This window comes from Hordeum vulgare, chromosome 4H (genome assembly GCF_904849725.1).
Source record: "Hordeum vulgare subsp. vulgare chromosome 4H, MorexV3_pseudomolecules_assembly, whole genome shotgun sequence".
NCBI lineage: Eukaryota > Viridiplantae > Streptophyta > Magnoliopsida > Poales > Poaceae > Hordeum > Hordeum vulgare.
This window is the reverse complement of record NC_058521.1, coordinates 79,401,572-79,416,843: the sequence shown is the minus strand read 5'-3', so window position 1 is coordinate 79,416,843 and position 15,272 is coordinate 79,401,572. Positions and strand designations below refer to the sequence as shown.

Below are 15,272 nucleotides of genomic sequence, written 5' to 3'. Positions count from 1 at the left end.
ATGTTGCTGCTGTGTTGTTTGGGGGTGCATCACTAACAAGGGCAGAGAGCCAACAGAGTTATTGGGGCCATCTAAGCTTTCAGAAACTGTGATTGCATCATTCCAAGCCCGGGATGCACTGTCCGATATGTTCTCTTTCGGCACCAGTCCATCTTGTACTTGAAGACCTTGTGCAGCAAGCCATGCCTGAAAGTTATAGAGGTGCGGTGGTAATTGAGGTTCGGGGGGGGGGGGTGGACCGGTCACACACCCCAACCACCATTTTGCACCTGTTGATTGGGGGCATCATTAGCAGGAGGAGCTGCATTGGGGGGTGCTGCATTCTGAACTAACCAGTTGTGAACCTGCTGCTGATACAGTTGCTCGATAGTAAGATGAAGACCAAACTGGGATGTGGGTTGCCATCAGGAGGAGGAGGTTCTTCATGAGCAGGAGGAACTTCTCGCAGCAAACCATTCCAATCATTACTGCACGGAATAGTGACCTGAACTGTCCAACAGTCCCAAGCCCCTCCAAGCTGGCAAACCACGAAACTCTTCGGGATTAACCGAATATTAATGACTCTCACTTTGAGCAGAACAAATCTCCTATCTTGTCTCGGATTATACCGAATATTAATGACTCTCACATGAGTTCTCGACGACGTAAACACCTCAACAAAATGGAGTTGTTGAGAGGAAGAACCGGAATCATAGAGATGACCAGAACGATGCTTGACGAATACAAGACGCCAAGAGACTTTTGGGCAGAAGCCATGGAAACAACTTGTCATGCCATAAATCGACTCTACTTACACAGGCTTCACGGTTAAACGACATATGAGCCACTCATCGGTAACAAACCCGAAGTTGGATACTTTCAAGTATTCGGCTCAAAGTGCTTCGTTCTTGATAAGCATCGTCGCCCTAAATTTGATCCTAAATCTCATGAAGGTTTCCTACTCGGTTATGGATCAAACTCTCACACTTACCGTGTATAAACATCTTCACTCGAAAAGTTGAAGAGATTGTAGATGTGAAGTTTGATGAATCTAATGTTTTGCAAGTCGAACAATTGCCAAATGATGTAGGAGATAAGGAACCTTCGGAAGCCATCTAAGATCTACCTATGAGCAAGACTCGTCCATGGAGGTGAAGGAAAGTACTTCATCAATTCAAGTGGAAGCTCCTACTTTGCGTCAAGGCGAACCACAAAACGACATGGAGGCATCCACACGCGGTACATGACATGATGAAGAAGAGGGAGAAATACATCATGATGATCCACCTCAACCTTCCTCACCAGCACCTCAAGGAGTTGACACCGTCATCGACAACGTGCAAGAGTATGACGATGAAGAAGCTCCACCATCCAACAAGAAGAAGATGTCACGAGTTCGAGCAAGAGTGGACAAAGATCATCCGGTGAATCAAATCTTCGGTGACATACAAACCGGGAGAATCACTCGCTCTAAATCTCGTTTAGCTAACTTTTGTGAGCATTATTCATTTATCTCTAGCATTGAGCCTTTGAAGGTAGAAGAAGCCCTTCAAGACTCGGATTGGGTGAATGGCATGCACGAAGAGCTACGCAACTTCGAGAAGAATCAAGTGTGAACACTTGTTTAAAAGCCCGAAGACGATCACAACATCATCGGTACAAGATGGGTGTTTCGGAACAAGCAAGATGAAGATGGACAAGTATTGGGTAACGTAGCATAAATTCAAAAAAATTCCTACACATATTCAGATCTTCCTATGGAGAGACCAGCAACGAGAGGGGTGAGTGCATCTTCATACCTTTGAAGATCGCTAAGCGGAATCATTACTAGAACGTGGTTGATGGAGTCGTACTCGCGACGATTCAGATCGTGGTGTGATTCCGATCTAGTGCCGAACCACGGCACCTCCGCGTTCAACACACGTGCAGCCCGGTGACGTCTCCCGCACCTTGATCCAACAAGGAGGAGGGAGAGGTTGGGGAAGATCTCCGGCAGCACGACGGCATGGTGTCGATGGAGAGACGAGGTCTCCCGGCAGGGCTTCGCCAAGCACCGTGGGAGAGGAGGAAGAAGGGGGGCAGGGCTGCGCCGAGGGAGATTGAAAACTGTGTGTAAACAGCCCCAAAAAACCCACTATATATAAGAGGAGGGGAGGGGGGGTGCCACCCCTAGGGTTCCCACCCTAGGTGGTGCGGCAGCCCCCCCAGATGGGAGGTGCGGCGGCCAGGGCAGGGGGAGGGGGTGGCGCACCCCTAGTTGGGCCTTAGGCCCACTAGCGCCTAGGGTTTCCCCCCTCTCCACCTCCTGCGCCTTGGGCCTCCTTGTGGGAGGCGCACCGGCCCACTTTGGGCTGGTTTCCCTCCCTCTTTTGGCCCATGCTACCTCTTGGGGCTGGTGGCCCCTCCCAGTGGACCCCCGGGACCACTTCCGGTGGTCCCGGTACATTACCAGTGACGCCCGAAACATTTTCCGGTGTCCAAAATCATCCATCCTATATATCAACCTTTACCTCCGAACCATTCCAGAGCTCCTCGTGACGTCCGGGATCTCATTCGGGACTCCGAACAACTTTCGATAACCTCGTATAACAATTCCATATAACCCTAGCGTCATCGAACCTTAAGTGTGTAGACCTTACGGGTTCGGGAGACAGGCAGACATGACCGAGACACCTCTCCGGCCAATAGCCATTAGCGGGGTCTGGATACCCATGTTGGCTCCCACTTGCTCCACGATGATCTCATCGGATGAACCACGATGTCAAGGATTCTATCAATCCCGTATACAATTCCCTTTGTGTGTCGGTATAGAACTTGCCCGAGATTCGATCGTCGGTATACCTATACCTTGTTCAATCTCGTTACCGGTAAGTCTCTTTACTCGTTCCGTAGCACGTCATCGTGTGACCAACTCCTTAGTCACATTGAGCTCATGATGATGTTCTACCGAGTGGGCCCAGAGATACCTCTCCGTCACGCGGAGTGACAAATCCTGATCTCGATTCGTACCAACCCAACAGACACTTTGAGAGGTACCCGTAGTGCACCTTTATAGTCACCCAGTTACATTGTGATGTTTGATACACCCAAAGCACTCCTACGGTATCCGGGAGTTTCACAATCTCACGGTCGAAGGAAAAGACACTTGACATTAGAAAAACTTTAGCATACGAACAATACGATCTAGTGTTATGCTTAGGATTGGGTCTTGTCCATCACATCATTCTCCCTATGATGTGATCCCGTTATCAATGACATCTAATGCACATGATCAGGAAACCATGATCATCTATTGATCAATGAGCTAGCCAACTAGAGGCTTGCTAGGGACACATTGTGATCTATTTATTCACACATGTATTACTGTATCCTGTCAATACAATTATAGCATGAACAATAGACGATTATCATGAACAAGGAAATATGATAATAACCATTTTATTATTGCCTCTAGGGCATATTTCCAACAACAAGTTGTACGCAGCAAGGTGCGTCTCGTAGCCCAAGGATACACGCAAGTCAAAGGTATGTACTATGGTGAGACTTATGCCCATGTTGCTAGACTTGAATCCATTCGCATTCTTCTCGCTTATGCCAAATAACCATGACATTGCTCTTTACCAATGGATATCAAAAGTGCTTTTCTAATGGTGAAATTGAGGAGGACGTTTATGTCAAACAACCTCCGTCCTTTGTGAACCCCAAGAAATCTAATCATGTTTACAAACTTCGTAAAGCTTTATATGGTCTTAAACAAGCCCCTAGAGCTTGGTACAAATGCCTAACAAAGTTTCTTATAGAAAAGGGTTTTGAGATTGGTAAAATTGACGCAACCTTATTCACTAAAAGAGTTAATGGATAAATATTTGTGTGTCAAATATATGTGGATGATATTATATTTGGTTCTACTAACCCGCATTTTAGTGTGAAGTTTGGAAGGTTGATGTTAGCGAAATATGATATGTCAATGATGTGCGACCTGAAATTGTTCCTTGGATTGCAAATCAAACAATCGAGAGAAGGTACATTTATCTCTCAAACCAAGTACACCAAGGACTTAACCAGGAAGTTCAATATGCAAGAGTGCAAAGGTATGAGAACCCCCATGCCTACTAGTGGACATATTGACCATACTAAGGAGGACAAACCGGTTGATCAAAGATTTTATCGATCAATGATTGGTTCAGTGTTGTATCTTTGTGCCTCCCGTCCTGATATCATGTTGAGTGTTTGCATGTGTGCCTGATACCAAGCGGCACCTAAAGAGTGCCATCTATTGCCTATTAAAAGAATCGTCAGATACCTAATGCATACACCAAACTTTGGCATATGGTATCCCAACGGATCTTCTTTTAATCTTGTTGGCTATTCCAACTCGGACTATGCCTGAGACAAGGTTGATAGAAAATCCACCTCGGGTAATGTAAATTTCTTGGGAGATCTCTTCTGTCTTGGTCATCCAAGAAACAAAACTTGGTATATTTGTCTACTGTCGTAGCTAAGTATATGACCGCCAGATCATGATGTGCGCAATTACTATGGATGACTCAAACTCTTGAGGATTATGGCATTCATGTTAGAAACATTATATTATTGTGTGACAATGAAAGTGCTATTAAAATTGCCTATAATCCTGTGCAATATTCTCAAACAAAACATATTCAAGCGCGACATCATTTCATTCATGATCATGTTGGTAAAGGAGATATAGATCTTAAGCATGTTCGTACCGACAAACAATTAGATGATATCTTTACCAAACCACTTGTATTGTCTTATATCTTGACATTGTCTTATATCTTGGAAAACTATGCTCCCTTGTATTGCATCTAACCTTTTGTGGGTACTTGGAAGAAATACACTCCACAAGATTGCCATCAACTCACATCAAAAGCAATCTTGTCATGGCCAAGTATCAACAATCCTTTATTCGGAGATGGAGGAAGAAGACAACAAAATCATAACATTGACAACTATATGATACGAAGTTCACTCATGTCATTTGGATATATTATGTTCTTCCTTGCATGACTAACCATTGTAGGTGGAAAGTGAACCAAAATGACAAGGATAGCTCCCAACTCAAGATGATCATCATCAACGTTGAGCATCCACGACAAGTTCACTTACATGCCACGTCATCAACATCATTCGAAAGTAGGTAGTCATATCCTTGATAAAGCTTTGCACCAAGTCATGAGGTAAAGAAAATCAAGTGATATGAAGACATTAAAAAGCTTAATCAAAAAATGGCAACCTCATTTTGCGCTTAACAATGAGTATGACCTATGATCAAGCATCCTTGCTTGACTCCTCAAGTCAAATACTATAATATAGGTGACCTAGTCACCGCCCTGAATTTAGATGGAGTTTCCTGTATGGTTCACATTTGTCATTGCATACTTTCTTGGAACCATTCAACTCTCATCTATATGTATGTACATTTTCAAAAATTATATATAAATTTTTGTGTGTGTTGTTTTCTTGTATTTCCTTTTTATCTTTGGATAGTTTCTTTTTCAAAGTTTGTGAATATTTTCTGTATATCTTTAAGGAGTTGATTTTCAATGCAACTCGGTCCAACTGATTTCGCTCACAGGCCTGTTATCATTCTCGGTTCTATCGAACATGTATGCCTCGGTGACTTTGAATATTATCACTCCTTAATATTTTTAGATATTTCTGACCTTTTGCCTAAGGGGGGGGGGGAAAGATTGTTCAGTGATCCCAATTTTTATTACTTTGTACGATCTTATTGAACATTTTAGGAAACAAAATTAGTTTTAGCAAAAATTTGAGGGGGAGAAAACTTCTCTAGGTGGAGACAACCTCAATGATCCCACAATATAAGAGGGGGAATCATCTAGGATCCCTAACATAGGGGAAGATAGTTCAAGTAACTCTTATATATTCCTAAGGGGGAGAAAAGTCAAATTCAAGGAACCCTTATCCAAGAGAGAAGAATCAAGGATCCATTTCTATCAATGAGCCCTTACCCTCTGACCTTTTTGGAAATTAATGCCAAAGGTTGAGAAATACCAAAGCTTCCAACGAGCCTACATAAAGGGTGAGAAATATCAAAAGGGGGAGATATATGTTCCTAAGGGAAGGTCTGCCTAAGGGGAGATCTGCCAAAGGGGAGATGTATCAAACCTTACATATTAAGGGAGAGAGAGATAAAATTGTTTAACATATATTTGTTTTTCAATATCTTTGGATTGAACTTGTCTCACCCTACCTACTCCCAATATCTACATGCTACGATTTAGGGGGAGAGGAAATTCTTACATATTTACTCTTATGGGAGAAAGTTCTCAATTCTCTTGGAGACATACTTATCACCTAAACCTATTCTCAACATGTCTTCAATATCTTGGTATTTTTGAAGCTCTTTGCATCTTTACAATAGAGTACTCTTGTCTTATCTAACATTTGTTTTACCAAGTGTACTCCTACTGTTAAGACGCTCAAGAACCTCAAGGTAAGTATATGCATCATATCCTTGTTCATGATGATCTCTTGTCCCTTGCACATATTGTTTACAAGAGTGAGTCTTGAACATGGAAGTTCTTCATTCACATATGATTGATGCATATAGCCAAGATTTACATGACTTGTCTTGTCCTTTCTACTATGTGTGTGCCCATGCAATCCAATGCAACCATCCTTTAAAAGGGAATGCACACATTTAGGGGGGGCTTGTACCAGTCATGTTTCTTTCAAAACTGTCATATTCTAATGCTTATCTTTATTTGAAGCTTCGATTGTATGTTATCATCAATTACCAAAAAGGGGGGATTGAATGCACATATGCTCCCTTTGTGGTTTTGACAATTTATGACAACATACATTGTCTCTTGGACTAACACTTTTACCTAGTATATTCGAGGTATAGTCCACAAAGAGCTTTGGCTATAGGATTGTGAGGAGAAGCCCCTTGACGAAGGAAGGAATAGGATTGGCTCAAGCTTCAAGCAAGAAGACTCTTCATTTTATACTTTGTGAGAAATCACTTTGAGTCCATAGGAAAACCAATACTATTAAAAGGGGACGAGGTATTATGATGAATTGGTTGCTCAAGTGCTTAGAGGTAGCCACCAAAAATACTCAGTCATTCTTCCACAAAATATCTCTGTCCAAACCCAAACTAGCAAAATCGGTGTCACCAACAATTTCCACTCGGCCCTACGGATTTTACACTTGGGAGAACATATGCCAAACCCTACCATCTCAGTACCACCAACATTCCTATCGGTGCCACCGAGATTCAGTGATCAACTTTTTGTTGAGAAGATTTCACAAATCGGAATTTTCGAGTTTGAAATCGGTCTCATCGAGATTTAGAAACTGGTCTAGGTAATTGTATCGGTACCACCGAGTATTCAAAAGTTGCCGCATTTATTGCAACTCGGTACCACCGAGATTCATTTCGGTGTCACCGAGTTGGGCAATAACGTTGTAAGGGTTGCATTTTGGGGGATGCCTATATATACCCCTCCACCTACCTCTCACTCGTAAAGGTAGCACTCATAACACACACACACTTGCGAGATTTTTTTGAGAGAGCCACCTACTCATGTGTTGAGATCAAGAGATTCCATTCCAACCATTTGAACCTTGATTTCTAGCCTCCCCAAGTTGCTTTCCATAAGATAAATCTCTCTTACCCCTGCCAAATCTGAGATAGAGTGATTTAGTGTTGTGGAGACTATCTTTAGTAGCACGAGAGCAATGAGTTCATCGTTCTACCACATCTATTACCTTTTGGAGGGTGGTGCCTCCTAGATTGGTTAGATGTCGCTTGAGAGCCTCCTACTTTGTGTTGTGAAGTTGAACCAAGATGTTTGTAAGGGCAAGGAGATCGCCTACTTCGTGAAGATCTACCATGAGTGAGGCTAGTCCTGTGTGGACGGAAGCCGTCGTGGAATAGACAAGGCCGCTTCTTCGTGGATCCCTTGTGGGGCGGAGCCCTCCGTGGACTCTAGTAGTCGTTATCCTCCGTGGGTTGAAGTCTTCACTAACATGGACGTACGATAGTGCCACCTATTGGAACCATGCCAAAAAAACCGCCGTGTCACATTCTTCGCGCTTGATCTTACTAAACTCTACTCCTTACTACATGTACAAAGTCTTTACTTTCCGCTGTCATATTTGTTGACTAGCATGTGGAGGGTGCACTAGACTTGTTAGAATCGATAAAAGCTGCCAACCAGTAAATTGAGAAAAGGCTAGGATTTTAATTTATGCAAGTAGTCTATTCACCCCCTCTAGACATCTTTTCTATCGATCTCACAGTAAGATGGAATTCCCACCGCCTCTCGCTGTGGCTTCTCGCCGCCGCCTCCTTCAATCCATTATAGTAGACTCGCTACGGATGGTCGGGGGCTCGGACTATGGCCAACCTAGAAAGAAAGGGCGTCGCGTGGTCATGGGGAGAGGAGAGTGTCGGGTGGTTCGAGCTCGTGCGAAAGAGACGTGGAGATGCATAGGCCGGGGAGAAGGTGGGAAGTGTGGGTTATCTCGTTTTTTTCGCTATCATGGAATGTGAGGTTCTGTTTCCCGTGATATTTTTTTTGAACGAGGCAGGAAGATTGAACCATCACGACAACGTTCGACTGCCTTTAATAGTAGAGATTCCCGCAAAAAGATAAAAATACCATGCACTATGTGTTTTGGAAGAAAAAAGATGAGACACTTTGATTTTATCAAATGGAAGAGAAAAACAACAAATACTGCATTCCCCAGGCACCTCCCCGCAAAACCGTAGCCCCAAATTCTCGTTCCTATGGGGAGGCAGCTCCTGCTCGGGCAGGACTGAGACGAGACCAACCGCGCAGGCAGGCTCGGAAGGGCGACGCAAACCCCCCAACCCGCGTCCACCCTCCACTCAGATCTCGCGGCCGCCGCCGCCGCCGCCGCCGAGATGCTCCTCCTCCGCGGCCTCCTCCTCGCCGCGCTCCTCGCCGTCGCGCGTCCGCCCCTGGCGTCCGCCTCCGAGTCCGATCACAAGGTGCGCACCGCGGTCCCACCACCATAGCCCCTCGTACTCCCATACCCTAGATCCGAGCCTCCTATGCGCATGTCGTCGGGATCCCTCGAGGCGCCGTGCCGGATCTGGACGCAGACGTGCTTTGTTATATGTTAATGTTGCCTGGTTGTTGCATGGTGAGTTCGAGGTTGCGGCGTGATCTGTCGCTCTGTGTTGTGATGGGTTTCGCCCCTGGGATATTGGTAGTTACCTACTTGCGAGAGGAGGGTCTTCGCGGCGTGCTTTGAGGGACTACCTGATCTTCTTTGCCACAAGAGAACATCAGGGAGCCGCATTAGGACAAAACATGTTTTGGAGCCTTGGTGTATACTCCCTCTGTAAAGAAATATAAGAGCGTTTAGATCACTATAAGCTCTTATATTTCTCTACGGAGGGAGTACTTGGTAGTGTGTTCTCATTCACTCGAGTAGTTAGAGAAACTTGTTATGCCCTTGGATAGGGCTCTACCTGGCATTGTGTTGTCCATTTAAATGAATGTTATGCATTGTCAGCTTTTGGATAAATTTCAGTACAATTTTTTTAGAACCATTTCATCAGACGTGATGGCATACCTTAGGTCATAGGTGCATAAGTCTGTTGCATATCATGGAAACTGAATAAAATATCCCAAGGCTCTCTTTGGTTGTATTCTGTTGTGCTGCACAGCGCACACTGAATCATGTGATAGTTTAGTTATGGAGTATTTTTTTTGTGAGGGTGGTTGTGGAGCAAGTTTGCTGGTATTATTCCAAGACGAAATTTATCAAGTAATATACCGAGACAATATTTTGGAATCCACTCTGCAACCAAACAGACGTCATGGTGTACTGTTTGTCTCTTATTTTCCAGCTAAGGTTTTGTCTAATTTGTAATGTCGCTCAATTATCAAAATATGTAGGCATATGCTGATTAGTGACAAAAAATGTTGGAACACACGGTAATTAACTGCAAGAGTTAAGCACCTGGATAATTTATTCGACCCTAAGAAGGCAATATTTTTGGTGCCTTCAAATTTCTGAGTAATATATTTAAGTTGACGTTTGCTGCCATAACATTGGCATGAGAAAGTGCACCTTTTATTTTCATTATGGTCGATACTTTAACTGGTGAACAATCCCAAATGTTTTTGAACGGTGAAGTGCTCTTCACAATCAAGAAGTCAGCCATGGAATTTAAATTTTCGCAAATGTTTTTGAATGGTGAAGTGCTCTTTTTCTTCATAATGAGCAAGTCAGCCATGGACCTTAAATTTTAAAGTTTCTCTTTTTTTTTCTGTGTCTTGTTTTGGGTCTGTTTGTCATCATGGTGACCAGTTTGTCGAAAGCATCTTTTTATCTTCTTCTTTATGCTGATATGCAATCATACTGAGAACATGTTTTGCCATTACTAAAGTATTGCAGCTTCTTATATGTCTCTGTGCAGTACAAAATTTCAGAACCAGTTAAGCTCTGGGTAAACAAGGTTGGCCCGTACAATAATCCTCAGGAAACATACAACTATTACAGCCTTCCGTTTTGTCAACCAGCTGAAAACCCTGCACATAAATGGGGTGGACTTGGAGAGGTTCTGGGTGGAAATGAGCTGATTGATAGTCAGATTGATATACAGTTTTTGAGTATGTTGATCTTGTTTACACAACCTTGTTTTTTTAAACTTCTGATTGGGAATTGCTTACATGCATGCTTTTCGTACTAAGTGATGATTAATCTTTTTTGTTTCAGAAAATGTGGACAAGGGCCCCGTTTGCACAATTGAACTTGATGCTAAAAAGGTTCAGCAATTTACTGATGCCATTGAAAGCTCATACTGGTTTGAGCTTTTCATAGGTATGAAGATCCGTATTTGGTTAATTGTTCTCTGTTACTGCACACATTTTTCTTGTTTTGGATGTGACTTTTGGTTCTGACATTCTTTGTGCGCAAATTTCTTCCTTTGCATGTGAAACCACCTAGATGATCTGCCATTGTGGGGTAGGTAATTCTAAACTGAAATTGCCCATCTTCCTTTAACATTTTCTAGCCTTTACATCATTTCGATAATCAAGTGAGTTTTCATCCGAGCAGGTTTTGTTGGGGAGACTGACAAAAACAATGAAAACAAGCACTATCTTTACACACACAAGAATATTGTTGTTAAATACAACGGTAACAGGGTACGTGTTGCACTTATTTGTTATCTTAAAAATTAGCGAAAATCTATATATACTGGTTAATTCAAGTTTCCTTGTAGGTAATTCATGTCAATCTCACACAAGAGTCACCTAAGCTTCTTGAAGCTGGAAGAAAATTGGACATGACATATTCAGTGAAGTGGGTGCAAACAAATGTGGCATTTGCACGACGTTTTGAAGTTTACTTGGACTACCCGTTCTTCGAACACCAGGTAATTCTTGTTCACATTGGTGGCCAGTCTTCAGTTTTTTAGGAAGGATTTTGGTGGTGTCATTTCAGCACTGTCATGTTGATTCTAACAAACAGGTAGACTATGCTTTCTGTCCAAACAAATCACAAGAACACTAAACTGAGTTCCATCTTTTCATTTTCAGATTCATTGGTTCTCCATCTTCAATTCTTTCATGATGGTCATTTTCTTAACTGGTTTAGTATCGATGATATTGATGAGGACCCTGAGAAATGATTATGCAAAATATGCTCGTGAAGATGATGATCTTGAGTCGCTTGTAAGTAATAAATCTTGGCACTTCTGTTAAATCATGTACTCTGCTGGACTCCTGTAACATAACCTGCCTCTTTTCACTCTCATGACTTCTTGTGATAGTTTGACCATGGGTCTTATCATATCATGCGCCACTATTGTAAACGTCACAGAAGTATAACATTACAAGAGTATTGAGAAGATGAATCTATCCATCATTTCCATGCAAAGGGGTTAAATATCCAGGAATACATAATTAGTTAAAGTAGTGGTGCAGAGCTAGTGAATTTTGTAGCCTGGCGAAGCCACAAGCCTAAGAGTATAATCTGTGGCTAATAAGCCGCATCGATGCGTTGCGCTGCTGTTAAACATCAATCGGTTTGATTCCCACACTGGCTTTTGATTGTGACTGGCATAAATATTTGAATACACGCAACGAATCAGTTGCCATGATTCTCATCGATTTCACTTGATCAGCATGTTAATCTATGATTTACTTTCAGGAAAGGGATGTTAGTGAGGAATCTGGATGGAAGCTTGTTCATGGAGATGTATTTCGGCCTCCACGCAACCTAATGTTTCTGTCTGCCGTTGTTGGCATTGGCACTCAGATGGCAGCTCTTATCCTGCTTGTTATTGTACTTGCCATTGTTGGTATGCTTTATGTAGGGTAAGCTCAAGACCAGCTTTCATGTCTTCTTTTTTCTGCAGTTCTTTTGCAGAATGTAGCAGGTACATAGTTGGTAGTAGTTTTGGATCCATGGATATTTTATCTGTAAATCACTTGATACACATTTCAAAAGGTGCTGAAGATTACATTATAAATGAATGAACATATATAGTGTCTTATCTGCTGCATTCACACTAAGGTGGAGACTAGGGATATTTGGATTTGGTATAGAAGTTAAACATGCCATTATCTTTGGTATGCAGATTTACCAATGCGCAAGGTAGCAGCAAGCTAAGGCATAGCCAGTTAAGAATAAGATAAATAAGTTGTGTTTCTTTTTAAATAGGAATAGGAGATTTGGCTCTCAGATTTGTAAAATGCATGAATAGAGAATTGTAATTTCATGCCATCTCACAATTCTCCAGAAATCTCTTGAATCAAAGAGCCCCAGATTGATTTACCTAGAGACAAGACTTGTTTAAATTTGGTTGTTAGGATCCCGACCTATAAAGCTGCCTATGCAGTATGCACATAGTTGGATTAAGCAAGAAAATGAAGTTTTTTTTAGTTATTCTTCCTGCCTTTATTCCATGTGGGTTGAGTGCTGATCACTTCCCTAACACAAGTCTTAGATCTGTAATATTCATTTCTCGCCAAGGTAGGATACCTGGATAAAATTGCTGGGTTTGCATTATCCAGCAATCATTGTTTTTAAGGCGTCCTGCCTTAGACGCTTAGGCGATAAGGCGCCCTGGCAGCGCCTTACAAATATATGCCCGCCTCAGGCGCTTAGGCGGGTGGTGCTCGCCTTATTGCCTTATAAACAATGCCAGCAATAACATTTGTTAAAGTAGCTCTGTGGACTTCTGGTGCAGTGGTCTTATTACTGGGAATGCACAACTTTATGTACCATAGCATGGTGTTCAGAAATCTGACATTCTGAAGTTAGAAAAAAGGCGCATTTATCATTCAGCCTAGAGAGCATGAAAATCAGTAAAGATAAAAAGTTCACTTCTTTAATCATGTGTAGTAACTGAATATAAAACTTATCTTGGATTTTGTAATAATCTTCAGCTAGTATCAGTTTCCATTAGCTTTTTCACATAACTGAAATATTATTATACTCTGTTTACCAGAGAAGGAGCAAACATCACAAACTTACTGTGTTCTGATGACCTGACATCTTTTATTTTGTTATATAAAAAATGATCGTTCAGCTAGTATGAGTTTCCGTTAGTGTTTCCCCCCCTTACTGATACATTGTACTCTATTTGTCAGACGAGGAGCTATTATCACAACCTTTATCGTGTGCTACGCACTTACATCTTTCATTTCTGGATATGTTAGTGGTGGCCTCTACTCAAGGAATGGTGGTATGGTCCTGCACATGTTTTTGTTCTTATGTCCTCGGTAGAATTTCCCTATGTTATTCTGCTATCCTGAGTATATTCCTGAGTTTCAGAATTGCCAGTTCCTGTGTTCTTTATCTAAACTGTGGATTCCTTGATTCGGCAGGCAAAAACTGGATAAAATCTATGGTCCTTACTGCGTCCCTTTTTCCGTTCTTGTGCTTTTCAATTGGATTAGTGTTGAACACGATTGCTATCTTCTACCATTCATTAGCGGCTATCCCATTTGGCACAATGGTTGTCATATTTGTCCTCTGGGCTTTTATCTCTTTCCCACTGGTGCTATTGGGAACAGTAGTTGGTAGAAACTGGAGTGGTGCTCCCAATAACCCATGCCGTGTGAAGACAATCCCACGTCCTATTCCTGAGAAGAAGTGGTACCTAACACCTTCTGTTATCTCATTGATGGGCGGGCTTCTTCCCTTCGGCAGCATTTTCATCGAGATGTACTTTGTGTTTACTTCATTCTGGAACTACAAGGTAAAAAAGGAGTATGTTGGTGAACTTTGCTGTGAAGTAAATATGTTTATGCACTTCTATTTAAGTTTCGTTTCGTTTAAATTGATGGATAATTGACGGCTTCTTTTGCCCTTTGCAGGTGTACTATGTTTATGGCTTCATGTTGCTAGTCTTTGTCATTCTCCTAATCGTAACAGTATGTGTCACTATTGTGGGCACTTATTTCTTGTTGAATGCTGAGAACTATCATTGGCAATGGACATCGTTCTTCTCGGCTGCATCAACCGCCTTGTATGTATATCTATACGCTATATACTATTATCACGTGAAGACAAAGATGTCGGGCTTTTTCCAGACTAGCTTCTACTTCGGCTACACGTTGATGTTCTGTCTTGGGCTAGGCATACTTTGTGGTGAGCCTTGAAACTTACCTGTGGTTATTATTCTATTTCAAATCAGTATCTTTTGGCTGTCATTTGACATCTGTTTTTATTTAGGTGCTATTGGCTATCTGGGGTCAACTTTGTTTGTCAGGAGAATCTACAGAAACATCAAATGCGACTAAACTGCTTCTCCGATTCTGTAGGCTATTAGCACTTAGCAGATCATGTGTTGTTGAGTAACGCTTCTAAGATTCTAATTAACTTTTGGAAACTATACAGGAGGTGGTTCTCCCTTCGTTTACTTAATACTTTGATTTTTGGTCTATATCTACCTCCGTCATCAAACTGGTCCCATAAATGTATACCTATATTAGTTCAGGAATTAGTCTCAATACTGGGATTTACATCTTGCTTATCATTCTATGGCATCATTGATGCAGTGCAGATTCGGGTGGACTAGATGTGCCCCTACCGTGGGTTGCAACATCGAGATTCTGTTTTAGTATATGTAAAAGCAAACTACTACGCCTTGGGTGAACTAGATGTGCCCCTACCATGGGTGGCAAACAGTCTGAATGAGAAGCGTCCGTCTAACGAGCGTTTGCTTGTCTGTTAGCCAACCAGGTCAGACGAGATAACCTTTAGCTTGCTGGCCAGTTCTTTTGGCCGATTTTACCAGAATCGCCCCT

General features: G+C 42.2%; 1 protein-coding gene across 1 annotated transcript; it reads left to right on the top strand.

Annotated features, from left to right (window-relative positions):
- Positions 1-8,769: 8,769 nt before the first annotated feature.
- On the top strand, positions 8,770-14,908 carry LOC123447942 (transmembrane 9 superfamily member 1). Its single transcript, XM_045124679.1, has 12 exons — positions 8,770-8,989; positions 10,430-10,622; positions 10,729-10,833; positions 10,960-10,977; positions 11,071-11,159; positions 11,237-11,389; positions 11,553-11,687; positions 12,166-12,332; positions 13,611-13,705; positions 13,848-14,221; positions 14,340-14,613; positions 14,698-14,908. Exons 1-12 carry the CDS (start codon positions 8,903-8,905, stop codon positions 14,763-14,765), a joined length of 1,758 nt encoding a protein of 585 aa, XP_044980614.1. The 5' UTR covers positions 8,770-8,902; the 3' UTR covers positions 14,766-14,908.
- The last annotated feature ends 364 nt before the right edge of the window (positions 14,909-15,272 follow it).

What these genes read in the sequence shown, in the direction of transcription:
- LOC123447942 (XM_045124679.1), top strand. Translation starts at nt 8,903, where the DNA reads ATGCTCCTCCTCCGCGGCCTCCTCCTCGCCGCGCTCCTCGCCGTCGCG. An exon ending in GATTGATATACAGTTTTTGA is followed by an intron (nt 10,623 to 10,728) that starts GTATGTTGATCT and finishes TTTTTGTTTCAG; the next exon opens with AAAATGTGGACAAGGGCCCC. An exon ending in ACCCGTTCTTCGAACACCAG is followed by an intron (nt 11,390 to 11,552) that starts GTAATTCTTGTT and finishes TTTCATTTTCAG; the next exon opens with ATTCATTGGTTCTCCATCTT.